At 37.9% G+C, this 21,709-nt stretch overlaps 1 protein-coding gene across 1 annotated transcript in view; it reads right to left on the bottom strand.

The window, feature by feature from the left end:
• EPB41L4A (erythrocyte membrane protein band 4.1 like 4A) overlaps positions 1-21,709 on the bottom strand; it is a 209,250-nt gene that overhangs the window by 31,334 nt on the left and 156,207 nt on the right. The window contains exons 13-17 of the mRNA XM_015590363.2: positions 15,162-15,252; positions 12,644-12,727; positions 11,486-11,596; positions 3,656-3,703; positions 2,582-2,659 (exon numbers count right to left, since the gene is read on the bottom strand). Coding sequence (XP_015445849.1) covers positions 2,582-2,659; positions 3,656-3,703; positions 11,486-11,596; positions 12,644-12,727; positions 15,162-15,252 — 412 coding nt within the window. The remainder of the gene's footprint in view (positions 1-2,581; positions 2,660-3,655; positions 3,704-11,485; positions 11,597-12,643; positions 12,728-15,161; positions 15,253-21,709) is intronic.

Genomic DNA, 21,709 nt, shown 5'->3' on the forward strand with positions numbered 1-21,709 from the left:
AGGGAAAACCACACACAAGCTCAAAAAAGTAAACCTGACTGTCCAGAGTTCCACTGGACACAGCATGGGTTTCAAAACAGTGTTTGAAAAGCAAATCTGCAAAAGTCTCTGCCCCTTTGCTCCAGGCTACAGTTCCCAGTGGGAGACAGGAAAGCAGGGTGTGGTGGGTTCCAGGCTGAAGTGTACAAGTGATGAAGCATACAGGGCTGAATTTAGAGACTTTGCTGACAGGAAGCAGAATATCAGCATGTTCAAGATTCAGTCACTCTGCCCTATTCTAGGGTTACCAGAGTCCATTAATAAAAGCACAAAGGATGTTTGGGAGAGCTTGGCTGGGTCACACTGTTGTTGAGATAAGGAAGGACAGATGAGTTGAAGAGATTCATCTCCCCCAAAACAAAGTCTTTTGTACAAGGAGGAAGTCGGACATCCGGAGACAACCCTTCATCACAGACAGAAGACATATTGAGACCTACATCAGTGCTACAGTTTAAATATTCAGACCTATGCATCCTGATGTGGAATGAGTGGGTTCTGGTTAATTTAAAAAGCTAATAATGGAATGGAGGTATTAGTGGTAGCAAAGCATAATGGGTAAGTGGCACTCAGAAACAGAGTCATGCATTTGCAGCCTTTCCTTGCATCTACTGTCACCTGCTGCACAAGAATTTTCAGGAGTAGGGATTGGAACCAAAGACATATTTCTTCTGTCTACTTTCTACTATGCCCCGAAAGCCAGAACTCTAGACCTTATCTTCTGCAGACACAGGCAAGTTATGAAACCCTATAGCAATGTTTTTGCAGGTAAAATAAATGAATTTGAAAGCTGTTGTGTCAGAGCATGTTTTGAAAATGATTTCTCATTAATAGCCTTACGAATTGCATTAGCATTGAAACATTCAGAACCACCATCATTATAAAATATACTACTTATGCAGTGCAAAGAAATCCAATCCAAAAAATTATTCGTGACAAGGGTGAAGGAGAAGCTATCGAGAGAGAAAACATCTATAAGGAATACTGAAGCCCATACAACAAGCTCAGTAATGAGCTATTTAAGGATTTGTTGGCAACCTTTAAATAGCGTTTCACTTTGAACAACAAATGTTACTGGGAGCATTTTGGCCCCTGAAGACACTGTTTTAAACAGGCTACCTTCTGAAAACTTAAGATTAGAGCATCTATGAGCACAGCTTACAATACACCAAGCAAAACAAATCTATATTTGTTAAGATAATGGCTTGATCAATAAGTACAAATGGGAGAGGGGGTTGTTTGGTTGTTTGCTTTGCTTTGTTTTATATTGTTTGTACAGATACTGAATTTTAGAGCAGGAAGAGAGCACCTCAGGGAGAGCTGCCCTCTACACTTGGGTTTTTATAGATGAAGAAACTGAAATAATTTCCTTGAGAAGAGAGTCATAACACCTTACGATCTTACCTCTATCTAGTGTGATTCTAGGCCCTAAGAAAGCTCCAGATAGAAAGCTTTCCTTTCTGTGTGGAAAATGGTCCACTCTCTCTCATAATGCTGTCTAGGCTATTATTACACAGGCTTTGTAGTTAGAGAGGAGACTGATTCAATGTGTGCCAAGCACAAGGGCTCCAAGCACGAAAGAAGGACCTTGGAGATTATCTCATCCAACTTCCTCATTTTACAGAAGAGAAAAAGACAACCCAGAAAAGTAAAAGCAACCAGGCCAGAGTTCCATATCAGGTGAGAAAAGGTTACCACAGTAGCACCACTGACATATTTTTGGACCAGATACTTCTTAGATGTGGAGGCTGTCCTGTGCATTGTAGGATGTTTAGCAGCATCCCTGGCCAGCAGCAATCCCCCCCACCCAACTGTGACAATGAAAAGTGTTTCAAAACCTCACCTACTATCCTGTAGGAGTGGAGGGGGAGGACAGAACTGCTCCCAGTTAAGAACCACTGGGTTAGAAACTAGTATAACCCGCAACCAAATCTCTCTCACTCCCAGCCTGTGCTCTTTCACTATGTGAACATTTGTTTTCAAATAAATATTTTGCCACCAGGGAGAACTGATTAATGCATTAAGCCATTCCTACTGATTACATGTCAAATGATGTTTTAACAAGCTCTTAAAAATGAGTCTTAAAGATATAAATTAAGCACATTTCCCCATCTAATTGTGTGTACCTGACATGAATATAAACACATATTTGTATGTGGAATCTATGAAACAACAAGCTCCTCATTTTGGGTTGGCAAAATATAGCAAGGTCATGTTAAAAGACAATTCAGGGAGAAATCCCTCTAGCAACAGTAAAATTTCTTACCACCCTTAGACAAATTCACTACATGTTGTACCTAAATACAGATCATCTATTTTTTTTTTTAATTAACAAGAAGGAACTTCATTGTCAAGTTGCTTAATTATCTTATTATAAAGATAAGAAACTCAGTTCAACGAGCTGAGGTTTCCTAAAATACTGCTTCAAAATAGTGCCAGATTCCTCCTTAAACACAGATGAGATGACAGAGGACACCCACCTCTTAACCACCACCAGCAGCCTCTCATTTTGGAGTTCCAGTTAACTACAATGTTGCAGTATTACCTGTTTCTCTTTTTCCGGTGTTCTCTGTTAGAATTTTCGGATTCGCTACCACTGCTTGTGTTACAGCGTGAGCGTGACCTGCAGATAAAACAAGAAAAAAAAAAAACAACACATTTATGACAAATAAAACCTTTCATGTTGGTTCTTTACAATTAATTCTGCAGTAAAATTACTAATCCAACATAAGTGTTATCCCTCCTCCAGTCAGTACTTCTCAATTCAGTCAGACATCTGAATGAATCTAAAGAAATGTGAAAGTACATTAAGGCAAATGTCACCATGCACCCCAAAGGGACCACAAAACCAAGTACTTCCAGTAGCACTCTGACACAGCGAAGCTATAAGCCTCTGTGGTGGACTAAATATGGACATAAACTCCTGTCACACTGTCAAACCCCCAACCCACAAAGAGAGAGGTACAGTTTATTTCCTCTCCCCTTGAATTTGCACTGGTCCTATGACTGATTTTATCAATAGAATGAGGTAGAAGAGATACTCTGCCAGGTACTGGACCACTCCTCAACAGGGCTAGTAGCTCCTGCTTCCTCTCAGTCACTATCTAAAGAAGCCAAGGCTAGCCAAGTGGAGAGACCATAGAGAGAGAGGACCCTGACCTCCAGCCACTTGGCCAAAATACCAACTATGAGAGAGAAAGGGCTCTTGAATAATCCAACTTCAGCCACCATCTGACTGTAGCTTCATCTGAGGCTAGAAAGACTAGCTAAAGAACTGCCTGTTCAATCAACAGAATTATAAGAGAAATAAAGCTGTTGTTGCTTTAAAAGCCATCAATTTTGGGGAGTGGTTTTAATGTAGCAATAGATAAACAAGACAGCTCCTCCGATACAAAGGAACAGAAGAAAAAGAAATTGCTAGGGATGCTACAGAATGGAAGACTGAGAACCAGCTGAAGCCGAAACTGGTATTTGCAAGTTAAAAAACAAATAATACTCTTAAAACAGCCACTAATAAAACAAACAAAAAAAAGTCCCCATTCTTGCCTCCACGCTGAGCAGTGCTAACTGCTAATCCTTTCTCCTTTCCCTGACCCGCCTTCTAATTTTTTTTTTTTACCTCCTCCTTTGCTTTAAATCTGAGTCTTCACCACTGTTATGGGCTTTCCTACAGAAAAATAAAATAAATGAAGACATTAAACAAAAAAAACCAGAAAATTATCATCAGTTGGCTAAGGAAAGCACACCAAAATGAGTTTCACTTCAGTTAATGAATATTTGTTATGTATTCATTCATTCACCAAACATTTAAATCACACATATATAAAAATCAATCGATCAGTCAATCAATCGATCAATCACACATATATGCCAGGCCCAGAAATAAAACAACTGGCTTCAAGAAGTCAGCAACCTAGTGGGCGCTGTAAAAACAGTCTATAAATAACAATACGCAACACGACTTAAGTTCCATTCATCCAATGATGGAGTTAGTCTGCAGTTCCTAGGTCTGCCATCCACCAGGCCAAATTCAGCCATAATTTGATGTCAGCTCTCACCTGGATGCCTTTTCCAGTGCCCTGGCTTCCCAGTCTCTTGACCTTTACTCTAATAAACTCTTCGCAATAACGCAGCAACCCACGCTCTAGACTTTATCATCTGTAACCACCTCCAAATACATTCACCTCTCCTTCCTGTTTACCTTCAAACAGGTTCGGTGAGGCTTCCTGGTTAAATGTGTGGGCTCCGGAGGAAAACAGACTGAACGTGTACCCCATCTTGCCCACTGCTGAGTTCTGTGATTTAAACAAATGACTCCTCTATTTGGGGCCTCAGTTTTAGTAGAGCCTCCCACGAAGCTTTGTTAGGAGGACAAAATGAATTAACACATTTAAAATGTATAGAGTAGGACTTGACCCATTGTGAGCATTCGGTATATGTAAGCTATTATTATTATTGCTTACGCAACTACTTCCATTCTTCCTTTCTTTGATCTCAATGGGACTACTTGTCTATTGACCTTGCAACTTCGCATCAGCTTCTTGCCTTTCTCCATTCCTTCCCTGACTCAGCTTAGATTTCTATCATTTCAATAACATACATGTCAGTACTCGAACTTCCTCAAAATCTTTGGTTTTCTTTAGTCTTTTTGGTAGGACCCCAAGCATGGATGAAACCAACTATCCAGGTTTCTGGGCTAGCCCTCAACAGCTGGCTAAGCAGTGAGGAGGGAGTCACACAAAAGAACATATTAGTTACACTACCATGCTCATAAACCTCACATGGATCCACAACATGGCCCAGCAATCCTACCACCCTTCTCTGATCTAAGTACTCTGTTTCTGAAAAGCAGTTTTAAACTCTTTTTGCCTTGCAATCCTCTGGTACACAGTACCTCTGCTTTAACAGATAACTGTTTTCTTCCAAAGGAAAAAGGAGCCATCAAATGGCAGCTCTTTCATCTTCCTGTTACCAAAATAAAACTTACCAACATCTCCCTCTCTGTTATTTACAGATCTGTCCTCACAACTAAGGTCAGTCTCTCCGCCTGTGCTATGTGGGTCCCAGTACCTCTCGTCCTCTCAATGACTTTCATTAACCACCCTCCTACCTCTCACGTATATTCAATTTGTCCTCATGGAAAATTCTTTTACTGGCTTTTCACATTCTCAAGTCTCTCCTGTTCACACACACACACACACACATGCACCCCTACTTGACTCCACACATCCCCTTGTGTCTCCTGCCCAGTCTCTCCCCTTCAAAGCCAAACTTCGTGAGAGAGGTGTCTAAGCCCCTTGACTCCATTTCCTTTCCCTTTATTACATGTGCCTTCACACTCTGATCGGGGCACACAAGCTCTTTAAGACCACCATCACAACTTACATTCCCCTTTTCCCCAATATACTTCTGTCAAATAACATAACATTGACATGTCTCTGTCCTTACACCAAATTTCTGGATAACTAGTATAAACTAGTGAAAAAAAAAAAAAAAAGAAAATATATATACATATAAATGTATGGTTCACGTATGTAGCACTTGACAAATACAATTCTATTCTTGTATAGGTTTGACAATTTTCTTAGAGATGATAACTGTCTAGTTTTCTATGTACCTATCAGTTGGTCAGTTTTCCTTGTGCTTATCACTACTTCTTCATCCAAACTCTCTGAGAGAGCTGCAAAATTCCTCCTGAGACAGACGAATGCTCGGGTAATCTGCAAGGCTCTCTGTCCCCCTGCTCTCATCTGGACAGTCTGTATAGTACTGCTGCATAGATGTCACTTTGATTAACTCCATGTACCATGATCCAGGGACTTCCTTTTGCTCCTTTGTATGCTGAATCCCATATACCCAAGTGTCATGGCTTCTTCTCTTAGCTTTGGTGGAATGTATCTTTCAGTTGTTAACAGAGAAAATTTGCATAGCAGGTACATTTTTTTAAGAGCTGAAATTTCTGAAAATGTTTTTATTCGACACATATAATTATAACTTCTCTGGGCATAAAGTCCTAAATTGAAAATAATCTTCCTTCAGCATTTTAAAGTCAATGTTTCACTATCTTGTTTCTCTGATACTAAGCAGCCCAATGCCAAAATTATGATTTGCAATCAGTTGTGCATGGATTTTTCTCTCCCATATTTCTTCCCCACTCCAAGTTTTAAAAATTCTTTCTTAATATATAATGTTTTGAAATTTAATGATAATGGATCATGGTATTGATCTAATTTTTTCAATCTATTATGCCAAAAGTTCAGTGGGTTCCTATCTACAGTTAGATCATTCAGTTATGGGATATTTTCTTGCATTATTTATTTCATAGTTTCCTCTCCTGCATTTTCTGGGGGCTTTGCCTTAGAAATTTCATTAGTTAAATGTTTGATATCCAGGTTTGATAATTTTTTATATTTATCTCCATATATTTGTTTGTTTTTGTTCTACTTGGGGGAATATTTCCTTAACTTCATCTTTAAATCCTTCGATTGATTATTTTAAATTCTGCCACGTTAATTTAAAGTCTAAGAACTCTTATTCACTCTTTTGATATAAAACTTTTCATATTTTAAAGATAATTATGTTTTTTAAATTTTTTCTTTGTTTCTTATGTTGCCTCGATTTCCTATGACTTCACCACCACCACCATCACCACCACCACCAACCCCTATGTAACTCCTAATTGTTTGTTTCAGTCTCTGTCTTTCCAAACAGAAGCTATCTTCAAATGTCAGGTGATTACGGCTCTCTCTTCATATTTGAGCATTAGGCATGAAAAAGACTGGAAACCTCTGGATGGACAGCATGTTAACTGATGGCTTCACTGTCATGTGGAGCAATGTAATACAGGTAGTCTCAATCATGCATTGGAGGAGCCTTTGAAATTTGGTATCCATATGTCTTTTCTCTTGTATCTGTCCATTTCCTACAGTGAGATTCTCTAATTGCATGCCTGGGAGATATAAATCTGGCTTCTAGCACTCTGGGAATGAAAGGAGAAGGGAGCCATTTAGTAAGCAGATATTCACACTCTTGATTTTTTTTCCCCCTATGGCCACAATTTCTCTGTCTCTTTCACAAAGCTAATCCTCTTCAACTAAGCCAAATACATGCTGGAGTTTCTCTCAGCTCTGTCATTGGCTTTGTCTTTGCATTCTATCTATACTATCTATCTAGACAGTCTGATCTCTATTTCATATTTCAATAAACATCGTTAAGCAATTTATATTTCAGTCCAGACAGCCAATCCAGCTTCTGACTTACCAATAATCCATTTATATCCTATACTTGGACTTCTCGAAGGTACCACAAATTCAGCATTCCAAAAACCAAACAGTTGTCCCTTTCAATCCTATAATGTCCTGGTGATTCTTATGTCAGTGTATCACACGTTACGTTAATCCATGAAACTATACAAGCCTGGATTTCATTCTTTACATCTGTCGCTCCTTCATCTTCATACTGGTCCTTCCAGCCTTATTGATTTATCCTCCCAATGGATCTCGAAACCACTAGCTTCCTTATCTCTACATTACGTCCTTGGCTTAAGCCACCATTCTGTTTGGCCAAGACTCATATGGTATAGCCCGCTGCCTGGTCTCTCTGCTTCCACTGTCCTCTTCCACCTTTTCTCCTCAGAACAGTAACAATCATCTTTACACAATACAAATGTGACCTTCTAAAAACTACTGGTCTAATGACCAAAATCCTCGAAAAGGCTCAGGTCTTATGAGGTCTGGCACCATCTTTCTCTCTGGGCTCATTTCTAACGCTTTTCTTCGACTCTCAATGCATGAGCAACATTTCCACTACTGTCCTCTTCCACCTTTTCTCCTCAGAACAGTAACAATCATCTTTACACAATACAAATGTGACCTTCTAAAAACTACTGGTCTAATGACCAAAATCCTCGAAAAGGCTCAGGTCTTATGAGGTCTGGCACCATCTTTCTCTCTGGGCTCATTTCTAACGCTTTTCTTCGACTCTCAATGCATGAGCAACACTCGTCTTTTGTCATTTTCACGAATGCTCCCCCCATCCCTTCCATCTCAAGGCCTCTGCACATGCTAGCTGCTTCACCTCTTTGCCTGCTCTTGTCCTAGATTCCGGCTCCAGAATTCCACCTCAAGGAACCCTTCCAGACCTCCCTGACTCAGCAACTCAGCAAAACTCCCCCTAATAGTGCTGGCTGCACAGGTCAAGCAGCTATTCTTATAACACATGTACTTTTCTGTATGCATATTAAGATTCAATTTAAAAAAAGAAGCCTTTTAAATCCCCCTAAGCATAACTCTGAGACTCTGAGGACATATAAAAGTCATAAATGCACAGGCATTTGTGTGATTTGTATAATCCTTCCCCAACAAATTGTAAGCTCTCAAAGGGCAGAGACTTTCTTTAGTGCTGTTTAACACAGCGCCTAAAGTAAGCACTTTAACACAGGCATAAAGTAAGCACTCAATAAACATTTTTGAGTGTAAAGATGAACAGGGTGAAAATAAATTGTACTGACAGAAAGTACGCTGGCTTTATTTTTCCAGAACAGGGATGTTTAAACAAGCAGGCTTCGGGGTCTCCATGAACCTTAAAAATTATATGGAAGTTTGTATGTGTATTTCATTATGCACATTTTGCCCCCTAGGAAATGAATCCAACATTTCAACAGATTTCAGAGTTCTATCATCCAAAACAGTCAAGTACCAATGTTCTAGACTCTGTCGGAGTTTGACAGATGAATCCATCTAATGACAAACAACTGGCAGAACATGAAATTTTGATATCTTTTACAAAACATATTATCCTAGCATCCACTACAAAATAGTATTTCCTATCCTTAAATTTAAATCCTTGAGATTCTTCCATGCTAATGACAAATCTTGGTTTTAAATGTCAGAGTTAATCTATCTATATAGGGATTTGTGCCCAGGGGCAAGGTAAGTATGTGAAGATAAAACAAAACTAACAAGAACAGGGCCATTACAGGGCATTTACAGTGAAAAGTAAAAAAATAAAAAATGAGTTCTAGCTCTCCCATGCCAACGTGCAGCAATGGCTAGTCTCCTCAAACACACGTGCCAAATAAGAGAACTTTCAAGTGACGCACAGAACAAGACAGAAAGCTCTGTGGTTGCTCAGACAAAATCAAAATGGTCTTTCCCCTGGATGGTGCCAATGAAAGGATCCTGTAACCATTCACCACAATTACTTCTCTGTATTTCACAGGAAGACAACAGAAAATGTATCTCAGTACAGAAGTCATTAAGTCTGGATTTGAGAATGTATATGCTCCAAATTACTTCAAGCATTTAGTTTGAAAAAAAAAATAATGTAAATTTTGGTATATTGTAGCAAAACTTGATAAATTCATATTGAATATATTAAAATCAAAATGGCCATCTACTCAAAATGTATAATTATTTTATTTAGGTAATAATGACAAAGTACACTAATAATTAAGGAGGAAAAACCTATCTAAAAATGATCATATAGTGCCAAATTCCTAATATATTTAGTGATTCCTACCACCCACATCCCCTCAACACACATGTTCACACAAATGCGCTCCAAAAACGGTGTTGCCTCCGTTTTAACTCTTATCCAAGCTGAACCAATCCTTGGTAGAGAAGAAAAACAAAAAAATCTTTCCTCCTGCCTCATTTAAATGATGGTTCATTATCCCTGCCTTTTTCACTTGTACGGACCTGGATCCACATCCCAGATGTGTTACAAAGGAAAGTTACCGTGATCTACCTGAGTCTGTTTTCTCTTCTGTAAAAGCGACATGATAACGCTGGACCACGTACTTTCTATGATACTCAGCCCCATCCCAACCCATCTATAATCTTTCCTGCATTGCCAAGATGAGATGCCTGAAAATTACATTTTTCTGGACTTCTTCGCCAGCTAGGTTCCACTTAGAGAGGCACTCAGGTAAGATTTGAAGGCAGGAGAAAAGGGGAAGCGATTGCGCTTCTGGCAGTACCTATGGCATCCACTATTGAACTCTTGAGAAGCGGAGGGCCCACCGTGTTAGCTGCGGTGGTGGTACCTCCAGCAGTGGCAGCAAGAGTCGTGCCTATGATAGCGGTGCCTACAACTATGTCAGTAGTAAGCACTGGCCAGTGAGGGCTGGCTCAAAGGCAGGAGCAGCTTTTGGATCTCTGAGTAACACCCTCTTCTCTTCTTTTGTTTCTCCACAGAGCAGGGTCAGTAGAGCATCCAGATCTCAGAGATGCACCACTCTGTCTTTTGCTCCTTTACTCCGACTCACATTTATGCACCAAATACCCTGCATTAATCCTCTACTCAAAATGCCTAGTGACTGAATGATACAAATGCCCATTTCCATATATTATTATAAGGATCAAATGAGATAATATATATAGCAAGCAATGTGCTCAGGACTTAGAACAAGATAAATGCCAACTACTGTTCCACTATTCTATCTAATCACTGTTGGTCATGATTTATTTCTCCCTTTCCAGTCCTACTAGGTGAAGGTGATACAGACCTTTCTTAACTATCAAAGGATTTCAGGGAAGTTGAATCGGGTGAAGGTGGGGAATAAGACTCTGGGAAATTGGTAGAAGTAGAAGGAATCAGACAGGGATAGACCAGCAAGTAAATATAAACTAAGGCACGAAGAGAAAAGGGCTTCCGCTTTCCAGATCCACAGCATATATATATCAAAAAAATATATATATTGTTATCTGAGAACATGACCTGAACTTGTCGTAATTATAAAAGTCACTTATAAAATACCACTTATATAGGTAAAACAAAGTAAAATGGCTCCCATTATACAGGAATGAAATGAATTTCACTTGGACCCATCACGTTGCCCAGCCTGTTTTACAAGAGAATCTAAAACTTCCAGATACGGACGTTAAAAAAAGAAAATTAAGTACACACGCACACACGCGCAAGTATCATCATACAAACAATCTGACCTGCTGGGTAAAAAGGGTTCATTTTCTTTGTGTTTGAAAAGAGTTTTACTCACATTTATGCAACAATATTATTCTGGAGGGCAGAGCACTTAGCCTCAGCTAACATTTATCTATAAACATAATTTTGTCTTCTCAGGTCAAAAAATTTAATATCTCATATATTAATATAGACCATTAATATAATATATACTATGTTATATAATGTATTACACGTACTATATAATTATTGTTACTATATATACATATTTTTAACTTATGAGTCTTAATCACAATATAAGAAGTAAGTTCCTGTCAATATTTTTGAAATTATTCTCTGAAACTCTGGCTGTTTAAGAGAAATGCTTCAGGATTCCTAGCTAATTTTATCTCAAAAACCATAAGCTTTCTGTTAACTTAGGGAGACAAACAGGCATGACATTATGAGAATAACCTGTAATAAAAAGGTGACTGGAACTCTGTGCTTCTGTTGAGAATCAAAAACAGAGGGGCTGTGTTCAGCTTACCTTCTCCTCGTTGGCTGTACAGAGTCGTCACTCCCACAGGAAGGGTTTCGGCGGCGCATGTAGGGGAACTTTGGAGATTTCGTGCGGTCAGTGGGCGAGTTGTAGAGTCCACTGGGGTGGAAGAGGAATGGTCAATAATGACTACAGAGGACCCAGAAGAGTGAACACTCTCGCCCTAGAACCTGATGCTTCTATGGAAGAGTTCATAACTGCATAATTGGTAATCACAGGGGAATACTGGATTGTGGGCACACAGATCTCTTTGCTGACAAGATACAGTAAAAGAAAAAAGAGGTAAGACCTGGTAAAACAAATCATAAAAGTCATTATTTTGCAGGAATAGATTTGTCTCATTGGCCTTCAACAGTCAGAAATGAACAGACTCAAATGATAGCAATAATAACAACAACAAATTGCATTTATTATTCACCTACCACATGCTAGGCACTGACCAAGCTAAAAGCTTTGTATTTTGTATTTATTATCTTAGCTAAACTTCACGTCAACCCTAAACACTGAAGTACAATTATTAAGCCTATTTAACCAAAAAAAAAAAAAAAGGAAATACAGAGTTTTTAATTAAGTAGCTCACGTAAAGGAGCTAGAAAGCGGTAGAGCTAAGATTTGAACCCCTGGGTGGTCATAGCTAAAACCACCATAACTATACAGCCAGGAGGCTATAATGCAGGTCTGTCACTGGTTTGGTAGTAATGAGCAAAAGAAATTAAATATATATGTATGTTAGGCGTAAAGGTCTTCTAGAATCACTATTTATCTGCTATAGTTTTTAACTAAAATTTTTATGAGTTGAAATTAGAGAAATTATCTTTATTTCATTTCATTTAGAGTTTTCAGAAATATATTATCTTACTCTAAACCATCACGATGACCTTTCAAGACAGTTTCTTAATATACACTAGTTTTCCTTTCTGTCTTTCCAGGAGAGTTTCAAGTTAGGACACATCCTGTTGATTTCCACTTCAGAAGTTCCCGGTCACGCTGATTTAGAAATCTGACTGCCTTGTCCAGAAGTAATCATAACCAGCCACAGGATTCCATTATTTGATAGGGGCAAATGCTATCCACTTTTCTACTATTCTCTTTTAGGGGACAAAAAAACCCAAAAAACAAACAAACAAAAAAAATGATTCCCTTTACCTCTGGGGGCCGTTTTCTTCCCATGGTGCATGAGATTTGCTTCTTTGGGTGTCAGGGCTGTTTTCATTCTTTGTTTTCTTAAAGCTTTAAAAAAAAAAAAAGTATACAAAACAAATCAACTAGAATATACAAAGAAGCCATGTACTTATTTCTTCAGTAAAATTATTTATTTAATGAATGTCTACGAATGTGTTTTTATTTATATTTGTGACTTACCCCAAAAAGGTTATGAAGTGGCTGCCTAAAAAAACACATGTCTCCAGCAAGTAATTCTGAGTCTTTCCCCATCCCACTTCCTTTCTAGTTTTACTGCTTTTAAATCAAAAGAAGGCTAGTCATTCATTTTTACAAAACTCAAGAGAGTCCACCTGCACAACAGGAAGTCAAGGCAACCAGATGATGAAGAAGGAAAGCTCTTTTTAGCAGCGGGCAGAGACCCCCTGGCTCTGGACTTGGGACTGAATCTGTGCAGGTCAGTAAGCTCTAGGCAGGTTTAGGCTACCCACACTGCCCTTTCCTTGCCCCCAGTTTCCACATCTTGGCATCATCCCTCCAAACCAGAATGACTTTCAAATGCTATTTCCTGACCTAGTATCATCTTTCTGTCCTAAGAATGTAAATATAACCGAGTTGTTATCTAATCCCAACAAATTGTTTTAGAAACACATGGGAGACACCAGGAAGGACTCATTAGAAGCCACCTCGCCAGTGTGGGAGGGGAAGTGTGTCACCTCTCACTTCCCCGGGAGAGTCTCATCTTCAGAAGAAGATAGAACTACTTAACTCATAATCCACTTTTAACCCTGGCTTTTTGAGGAATCTTCTATATAACTGTCCTCAAACATGGTCATAGCAGGGTTCTTTATAACAGCCAAGATAGAGGAGAGAGAAAAAATTGACAAGGTCATTCAAAAAAGGGAAAATAAACTTGTACCCTAGCATATTATAATTATATAGGAATACAAGCCTAAAAAATACGTTTGACAAAAGTACATAACTCATAGCATTAGTAGACAGTAGTAGGTTTTATATGTGAATGTTATTTTTATAAAGGTTAGAAATCTTTAGAACATCATATTTCCAAAGTAAAAGTTTACTTTTGAAATGCGGAAAAGTAATAAATATTGTAGATATTTAATACAACAGCAGAAAATGTGCACGTACCCACACAGGTGTGTGAGAGTTTAATAAGGAAAAAAAGAAAAGGGAAATCGAGAAATGGAATAGCAAGATGAAAGGGGAATTGGGAGACTCAAAGAACAATGAAATCTTGGGTGGCAAATTAATGGCATTCACTCCCTAAGCTATTTCTCATCTAGAGTTTGAGCGGGGAAATCTGGCAGCCCTTCAGATATCGGTTCTATTGGCAAGAACTCAGTTACAAAGGAGACTGAACTCCTTCTACACATTCTAAAAGGCTTGGGATCTGAATTTCAGGGAGGATTACTATTCTTATGCTGGATTTACCATAGCACACCCTGTACAAACAGGTTAAGGTGATTCTACACACAGCTGTGAGGCTGACTAAGGGAGGCACAGTAAGCTAAAGTATATGCAAAGGCAAAGAACTTGTCATTCCAAAAGAGAATCTGTACAGGGAGTGTTCTGGAAACCAGACGAAAGAAAACCCTGCAGTCAAAACCCTGGGGGCAAACATCGCAACTCTGAAAATCCTTATACCTTAAAACTACTTTGCTAAGAAATTATACACTATATTTCTCCAAGTAATCACAATCCAGCTAAATGAAGACACCATTATTTACTAACAAAAGATGGAGGAGACGATCTAAGAATTCTTTCAAGGTCATGTATTTCTGATTACTTGGACTTCTCCATGATGTGTGTGGCATAACCTCTAGAGAGAATGTGAGCCGATGAAAGCTGCTCATTGTATGTCTAAAATGCTGTTCCATGAACATAATTGGAGATAGGAAAAAATGATACAAAAATAGTATCTTAAGAACAAGTCTGATCTGTCAGGGAAACAATTCATGTAATATATTAAGAGAAGGTCTTTCCTCTGGGGAATGCTGCTGGGAAAATTGATGCAAAGGACCATGACAACTCTTCATACATATGCAATCACTGACTTCTGAAGCCCTGCGCCTCTAAATGCTATAAACCCTCTTTCCAGGGCCATAGTTCAGTGCACCGCTGTAATGAACACAGTACATTAAACATGAGTATCATCCACTTTATTTCATAGGTCCCTTTGAGTTAGTCCATTATATCATGCCATTTAAGAAATCACGTGGAATTTTCACTTTGCTGCCAAGAACGCAGACCACAGGCTATCCTGGAGATCACCATGCTGTGACAGCAGGAGCATTTCCTTCAACTGAGAGAGGCAAGAGCTGATGTTTTATAATTCATTGGCATTATAAAGTATTCTTTGGCCCACAGACTATTTTGATCAAAAGTGTTAGTTAAGTATCAAAATGAAAAGATTCTTAACCTTGCCCACAGGGACAATCATCTTTGTGGCAGTACATAATGTTCCTTCAGTTATCTGACTGACCTTTTTATTGGTGAAGGTGCAATAATTTTAGTTGTTCCTTCATTTTCTCCATTTTCTATGTTTGCAGTTACTCGATTTATGCTGTTTGATCCTAGTAGCAAAGAGAGAGAAGAGAAAATAAAAGGAAGCAGATAGTGATCAGGAAAACAGAAAGAAGCACAAAATTATTTTCAAATGCAATTTTGGGGATGTCATGGCACACTGTGTCGCTAAATTATAATTCCAAATAAATAATGAGTTGAAGAATAAGGTGCTATTTTCTAACATGTAAAACCATCAGTCTTCAACATAATAATGTCCTATGGCGTCTAGGCTATGACACTACTTTAAAATGGGACCTTATGAGACTCTAAGAGTTAACTAATAACTCCATACATCATGGACATTCTTAGACTGTTAAAATAAGATTCTAAGATATTTAGTGCTTTATCTTGAAATGTAAAACATAGTAATTGATAGCTATGCTGTAAAGAAGTGACCATTTCTTGGCATGCCATGATAGTTTCCATTCTAAAACAAAGCAAACAACAACACATTTTAAACTTGAAACTATGAAATATTCCAACTCATTATACAGATGGCAAAAAAAGAGTAATACAGATGTGATTTGTACCTCACGCACACACACAAATTTTCAAATGTGTTTATGCAAACATCTCTAAAAGCCTAAAACTGACTTTTCAAAAGCTCTTATTGCACAGATTTGCATATGTTAGATGAACCAGCAGAGGGAGCCCCCAGTAGACAAGATGTTGCAAATCTTGATCTAATAGAGATAAGTGACGGGCTAGGCTCGTCCTGGAAGTCTGGACCCCATTCTCCGAACAGAGGCTGATAAGCCTGCAGGGATGAGATGTGTGGGCACTGATGATGACTTTTCTCAAGTGGCATGCACCTCTCTCTGGGAGGTGCAGGGGAGACCAGTGAGGGGATGCCCGAAGTTCTTTTTCAATTAACTCTATGCCTTACAGGTGTGTCCACCTCAAAGCAGTATCTTGCAGAAGATGTCCACAGTTTGAGTCCTTCAACCTAAAATGTAATCATCACTAATCACTGATGGTTTTCAAGTCATGAGATGAACTCGTAATAGTAGTAAGAGCTAATATTTATTGAGCATTTATTATATGTCAGGTGCTATTCCAAGCACCTCATTTCTATTTATTCATATAATCCTCAAAATAATCCTATGAAGTAAATACTAACCTCACTCCCATTTTTAAGATAAAAAAAAAGGGGGGGGCCTTTCCCAAGGTCTCACAACTCATGGGTTTGGGGCGGGTGTGCAGCTTTGAAATCCAGCAGTGTGGCTCCAGAGACTTAAATCTAAACCACAACACATGGCCTTCCATGTGCCCTCTGTGCCCCACTTTCAAATAGTTAAAAAGTCAGTCTAAATTAAGGGTCTACTGGAAAGGTAGACTCTTTAGAAGATAAGTGAAAAGAATGTCCAATGAAGAGAGTATCCCATAGCCAACTAAGAGGAGAATTTTTTCTCTCAAGGTTAACTGAGATTGAAATGAAGGAATGTGATGTAGATTCAGTATCGGATTTTGGTTCCTATTTTGTAATGCTGAACTGGAAAGGCAAGCCTGGGGATACACATGACATTAAAGGCCAGCTCATGCTAAAGCAACATTCAGAATCCAGGCATCAGAAAAGAATAGCGTTGGGGCCTATGAGAAATTTCACCAGGAAATTTCATTATAAATATGGGATACAACCAATTCCCTTGAACTACCCCATGGCCAGTTACTGTCTATTTTACAACCGTTAATAAAATCATAAGGGCAGATTCCCCAAATTCCAGCCACAGATTTGAGATGGAGTTGCTTCTCAAATGTGGAATTCTATGTGGTTTGTGGGGCAGTGGCAAGACGGATCAATTCATTTGTGCCCCACTGAGGTTTACTCAAAGTTAATATTTTTAATTGTTTCTAATAATTTTTTTAACGTGGTATTATTCTCAGTAGGTATTATTACTTTATAATACAAATAAGACTTCCATGTATCTAAGGCTGTTTCCCCAGGCTTGGGAGAGGAGAAGGCACAAGAGAGAAACCAATACCCACCGCCAATGACTCCATTCGGAGAGGCACCGAGCAAAGGTGAACATCGTGATGCTAACCAAAGCTCTGTAACAAGCTTAAGCACAAGCCTAGATTTACTCCAAACCCCATCTCATTAGTCTAACAACTAACCACCTTGGAGAAAGTCAGGTTGCTTAATCACTTTCACCTAGTTTTCTTCTATCCAAATCTTCCAAAAAATTAATAAACAGGTAGACAAACAACTGAGGAATATTTTAAAATAGAAAAATTTCATATTAAATATAGGTATATATTTTCTTCAAAAGAACAACATTTGGTTATTCATGATATCCAAATCTTAATTTTATGATGAAACACGAAATGAGTTGTTTTTAAAAAGACTTTCGGGGAAAAAAAAATCACGTATATGTGCTCTCTGAGACACGAACAGCAAGGCCAAGCTTCTCCAAAATAAATTGTTCAACTGTCAGGACTATTTTACTAACACAACAGTCATAATTCTCACATACACAGCATAAATAAGGTATTATCAGTAATACGATTTAATTCATGGCTCTTTTCTATTAAAACAGTGGACTACTAACTAAATATCTGTTTAAATGTATTCTCCTCTCCCTACCTTGTGAATTGGACAAGCCTAAGTCTTAAAAGCCTTTCTAGGAAAACAACTTAAGGGGGAGAAGCTACTTAACAGCAATAACTTACTGGGAGCACTTAATTAATGAGATTTTATCATACTACCATTTGAGAGGAAAGCTAAGCTATGCAGCAAAGCTAGGTTATGTGCTGGTTACCAAAATCTGCAAAAGTGAGAAATACAGGTTATGAATTATTTAGGTTTACTGACTCCATTTCGCTGACATTGATGACTAACTTTTTTTCTCATGTATCATTTTACAGAATCATTCCTTCTACATCATTTCACATTCTTGGGCTACAGAGAAGAGGTGATCTGACAAATCCTAAACACTAAAGGGCTCATGTCTTCATTTATTATTGGCCATAGTAGTTGCATTTTAAAGAGGAAAAGTTAAAGCCAAATATTAACTAAAATAATTAACTGACAAAAATGGAATTTCAAGCACTGCTCCAGGAGATATTTTGAAGATGGAAAAATCTTTTTTTTCCACCCCTCTTTCATTGTAAATCATAACAGACCACTGGAAAAGAATATATTGTACATATATGAAAAGTTTAACAAATTGTTATAAAGAAAATGGCTATTTAACCATCCCCACTTTAAGAAATAAAACATCGAGGGCAATTTCCCTACTTCTTTCATTGTAAATTATAACAGACCACTGGAAAAGAATATATTTTACATATATGAAAAGTTTAACAAATTATTATAAAGAAAATGACTATTTAACCATCCCCACTTTAAGAAATAAAACACTGAGAGCAAATCACTCTATTTGGGGCAATTCTTTCTTTTAGATAAAGCCAAACAGTTGTTCTCAACTAAAATATCTAGAAATAGAAATTATTATGTATTCATTTCATAAAATATTTATAGTATACACAATAAAATTATTAATTTTAATTTTTAAATAAAAGGCCTCAAATCTTTTTGTTGAGGTATAATTCACATGTTACATTAACAACATGATTTGATATTTGTATTTATTGCAAAAAATCACCACGATCACCACGATAAGTCTAGTTAACAACTATCACCATACATAATTACACAATTTTTTTCTTGTGACAAAAACTGTTCAGATCTACTCTCTTAGCAGCTTCCAAATGTTCAATACAGTATTGTCAACTATAATAACTATGCTGTACATTACATCTCCATGAATTACTTACTTTATAATAAGCCCTCAAAATCTTCATAAATGAAGGACACATCATTGTGTCTCTCTATAAAGGATGTATTTCTGTTTCCACTATTTTTACCACTAGAAGGGAAAAAAGTGTCAAAACTAAGACCAAAACATTCCGGATGTGGTAGTATGGGAAATGTGGGACACGAGGACACGTGCTGTATCCTGCAGACGTGGCTACTTCTTAGAGCTTTAGAAACAGCCTCATGCTATAGCATGCTGCTCTTTTAAATGATTGCCACAGATTATCTATAACAAAGATCAGTTATTGACACATGGTTGTTAAAGCTCCTAAGTAAATCTGTATTTTATTTTAGATAAAATATTAACTGCAGCAAGACTACTGAGAAAGAGTTAGGAGCATCCAATTCATTTTAAATATTGTTCACACTGAAAACACAAAGGGCTGTATTTCAGGAGGCTGGTCACATCTAGAAGAATGAGTTTATCAGGGGACTTATTAAGGAGCCAAATCTAACTCAAAACCTGTGATCATTTTTCTCCTGGACTGTTAGACACTACAGCTTAATATGGGTCCACAATTCCCCACAGCTGAGACAATACTGCTGGGCCAGTGTCCGATGTCCCATGGTCTCATCTGTTCATTTTTTAACACCCTATATGCAAATGCTTCCAGCCTGTGTGCATCAGACCACTACCAAGCTTTTGTGTAGTTTGGCTCTCTTCACGTTTGAGTGCCCTCATCTTAAGTGACCCTCACCTTCAGTTCAGGAAGAATGGCTGTCAGAAACGGAATCAACTCTCCCAGGATCTATTTAGCTATTTGATCTGGGGGCAATTCTTTAAAGTCATCTCTGTGATGTCAAGATCTAATGATGAATATACATGGCTGTCCAATTATAAAAACGCTTTGCATTTAAATAGTACTATAAGTCTCACAAAATTTGTAACTCTATTTGATACCTAAATTAGTCAACCTAAATTAAATCTTTGATGTTACTTAAATGTTGTCACTGATTTTAATCTACAGAGTGAACATGAAAAATGAATATGTGACATTTAAATGAAAAAATATATGTCTGTAAGTAACAATGCCTCATTCTGTTATATGGGGAAAGGACAAATAGCCAATAAGGAAAGCAGGATTGTAATATATAAATAGTTTTGTTTTAAGAACTCTGAAATATGATAAATTTCTAAACTTTCAGGTTAAATTTTATCCCATTTAATCACACATTTTCTCTTCCCTAAACTTAAAAAAAAGAAAAAGAAAAAGAAAAGAAAAAGAAACTCTGTATTTGATGCTTAAGACAAATAACCAGGACAGATTACAACTATTCTCAATACAACAGGTTATTAGGTTTCAGTAAACCCAATCTGATTGTATATTATCTAACCCAATACAACTTCTTAGAAGAAATGTGTTAAGAATGAGCTAATAAATGGAAATATATTTTAGCTCTATTTCTCACACTGACAGTACAAAGTCACTTTGCCTTGGTTTCACCAACTTTAGACTGAGTGCTTTGGAAAAAATGGCAGATAGTATAGCAAATTAGCAAATTAAAACAAATATTTTCTAATGTCACATATTATGATCAAAAGTAAAATGATAAAGAAAACCATATATATAAACAGATATACAATATATACATACATCTCTATATAATATATATCTATTTCTTCCTTTCATCGTGAAAGGTTTTATACTTGGCAGAACACTCATTAAATTATATAAAACAAAACTGAATTTCAAAACTCACAATTTGGAAAACAGAGGTATTTCTGAGTCCAATATCAAATTCATTAAAGTCTGAATGCCTGACATCAGCCCATTCATCCTAAAGAGACAGCCAGATTCCTGCTTTTTTTTTTTTTTTTTCTTTTTTTTTTTGAGTTTCTGCATTCAAATGTCTAAAGGGTGGTATTTAAGCACAGTCACCTCTTTATCACAAATACACAGACTTTTAAGAAACTGATTTGGCTACATGTCAATTGCAAGATCAAACAAGGGATTCCGCTAAAAAGCTGGAGGGTAGATTATAAAGAATGAGTGTGGATGAGAAAGATGCTAGGAAAATATGTCTGTGCATGAACGATCCCTTCCCTGGTTGGTCTGTTTCCAATTTCTTCTTCCCTGACCCAGCACTCTCCTGGATCCCTCTGCTTTCCTTATGACGAAAATGTGAGTGTCAGTCAGGGAGAAGTAAAGGCACCTCATCCTCTGCCCCTTCACCAGAGCTAGAGAGGAACACCCACTAAGTTAGAGGTGGTCACAGACACTCTTCTTTGTGGGTCAGAATGCCAGGTTCAAAAACAAGAAAAGCATTTCCGAGCCTGAGAAGGCATTTCCTCACTCCCTTAAGACCCTCAGAATAGAATGAAAGCCTTCCACTATCTGAAGAACTTGTAGTCTACACCTGTGTATGTTGGAGGGGCTGCCAGGTGTGGTAACAGCAGAGGGACACCCATCTTTCCTTTCAGCCCTCTCACACCTAATAACAACACCCATCTGTGAATGGTTGGCTGGAAGCAGGAGGTGTTGCAAAGCACTTAGATATCAAATTTTTCTTCCTGTGATGAAGACACAGTGTAGGAGAAGAGAGTTGAGTAAACACTCACATTCTACCCTGGTAGTCCTCTTGCATTCCCCCAACTCCTCCAACTGGGCCACACGATTTAGAGCGACCTATAGCAAACCTTCTCCAGC

Source organism: Pteropus alecto, unplaced genomic scaffold, assembly GCF_000325575.1.
Source record: "Pteropus alecto unplaced genomic scaffold, ASM32557v1 scaffold20, whole genome shotgun sequence".
NCBI lineage: Eukaryota > Metazoa > Chordata > Mammalia > Chiroptera > Pteropodidae > Pteropus > Pteropus alecto.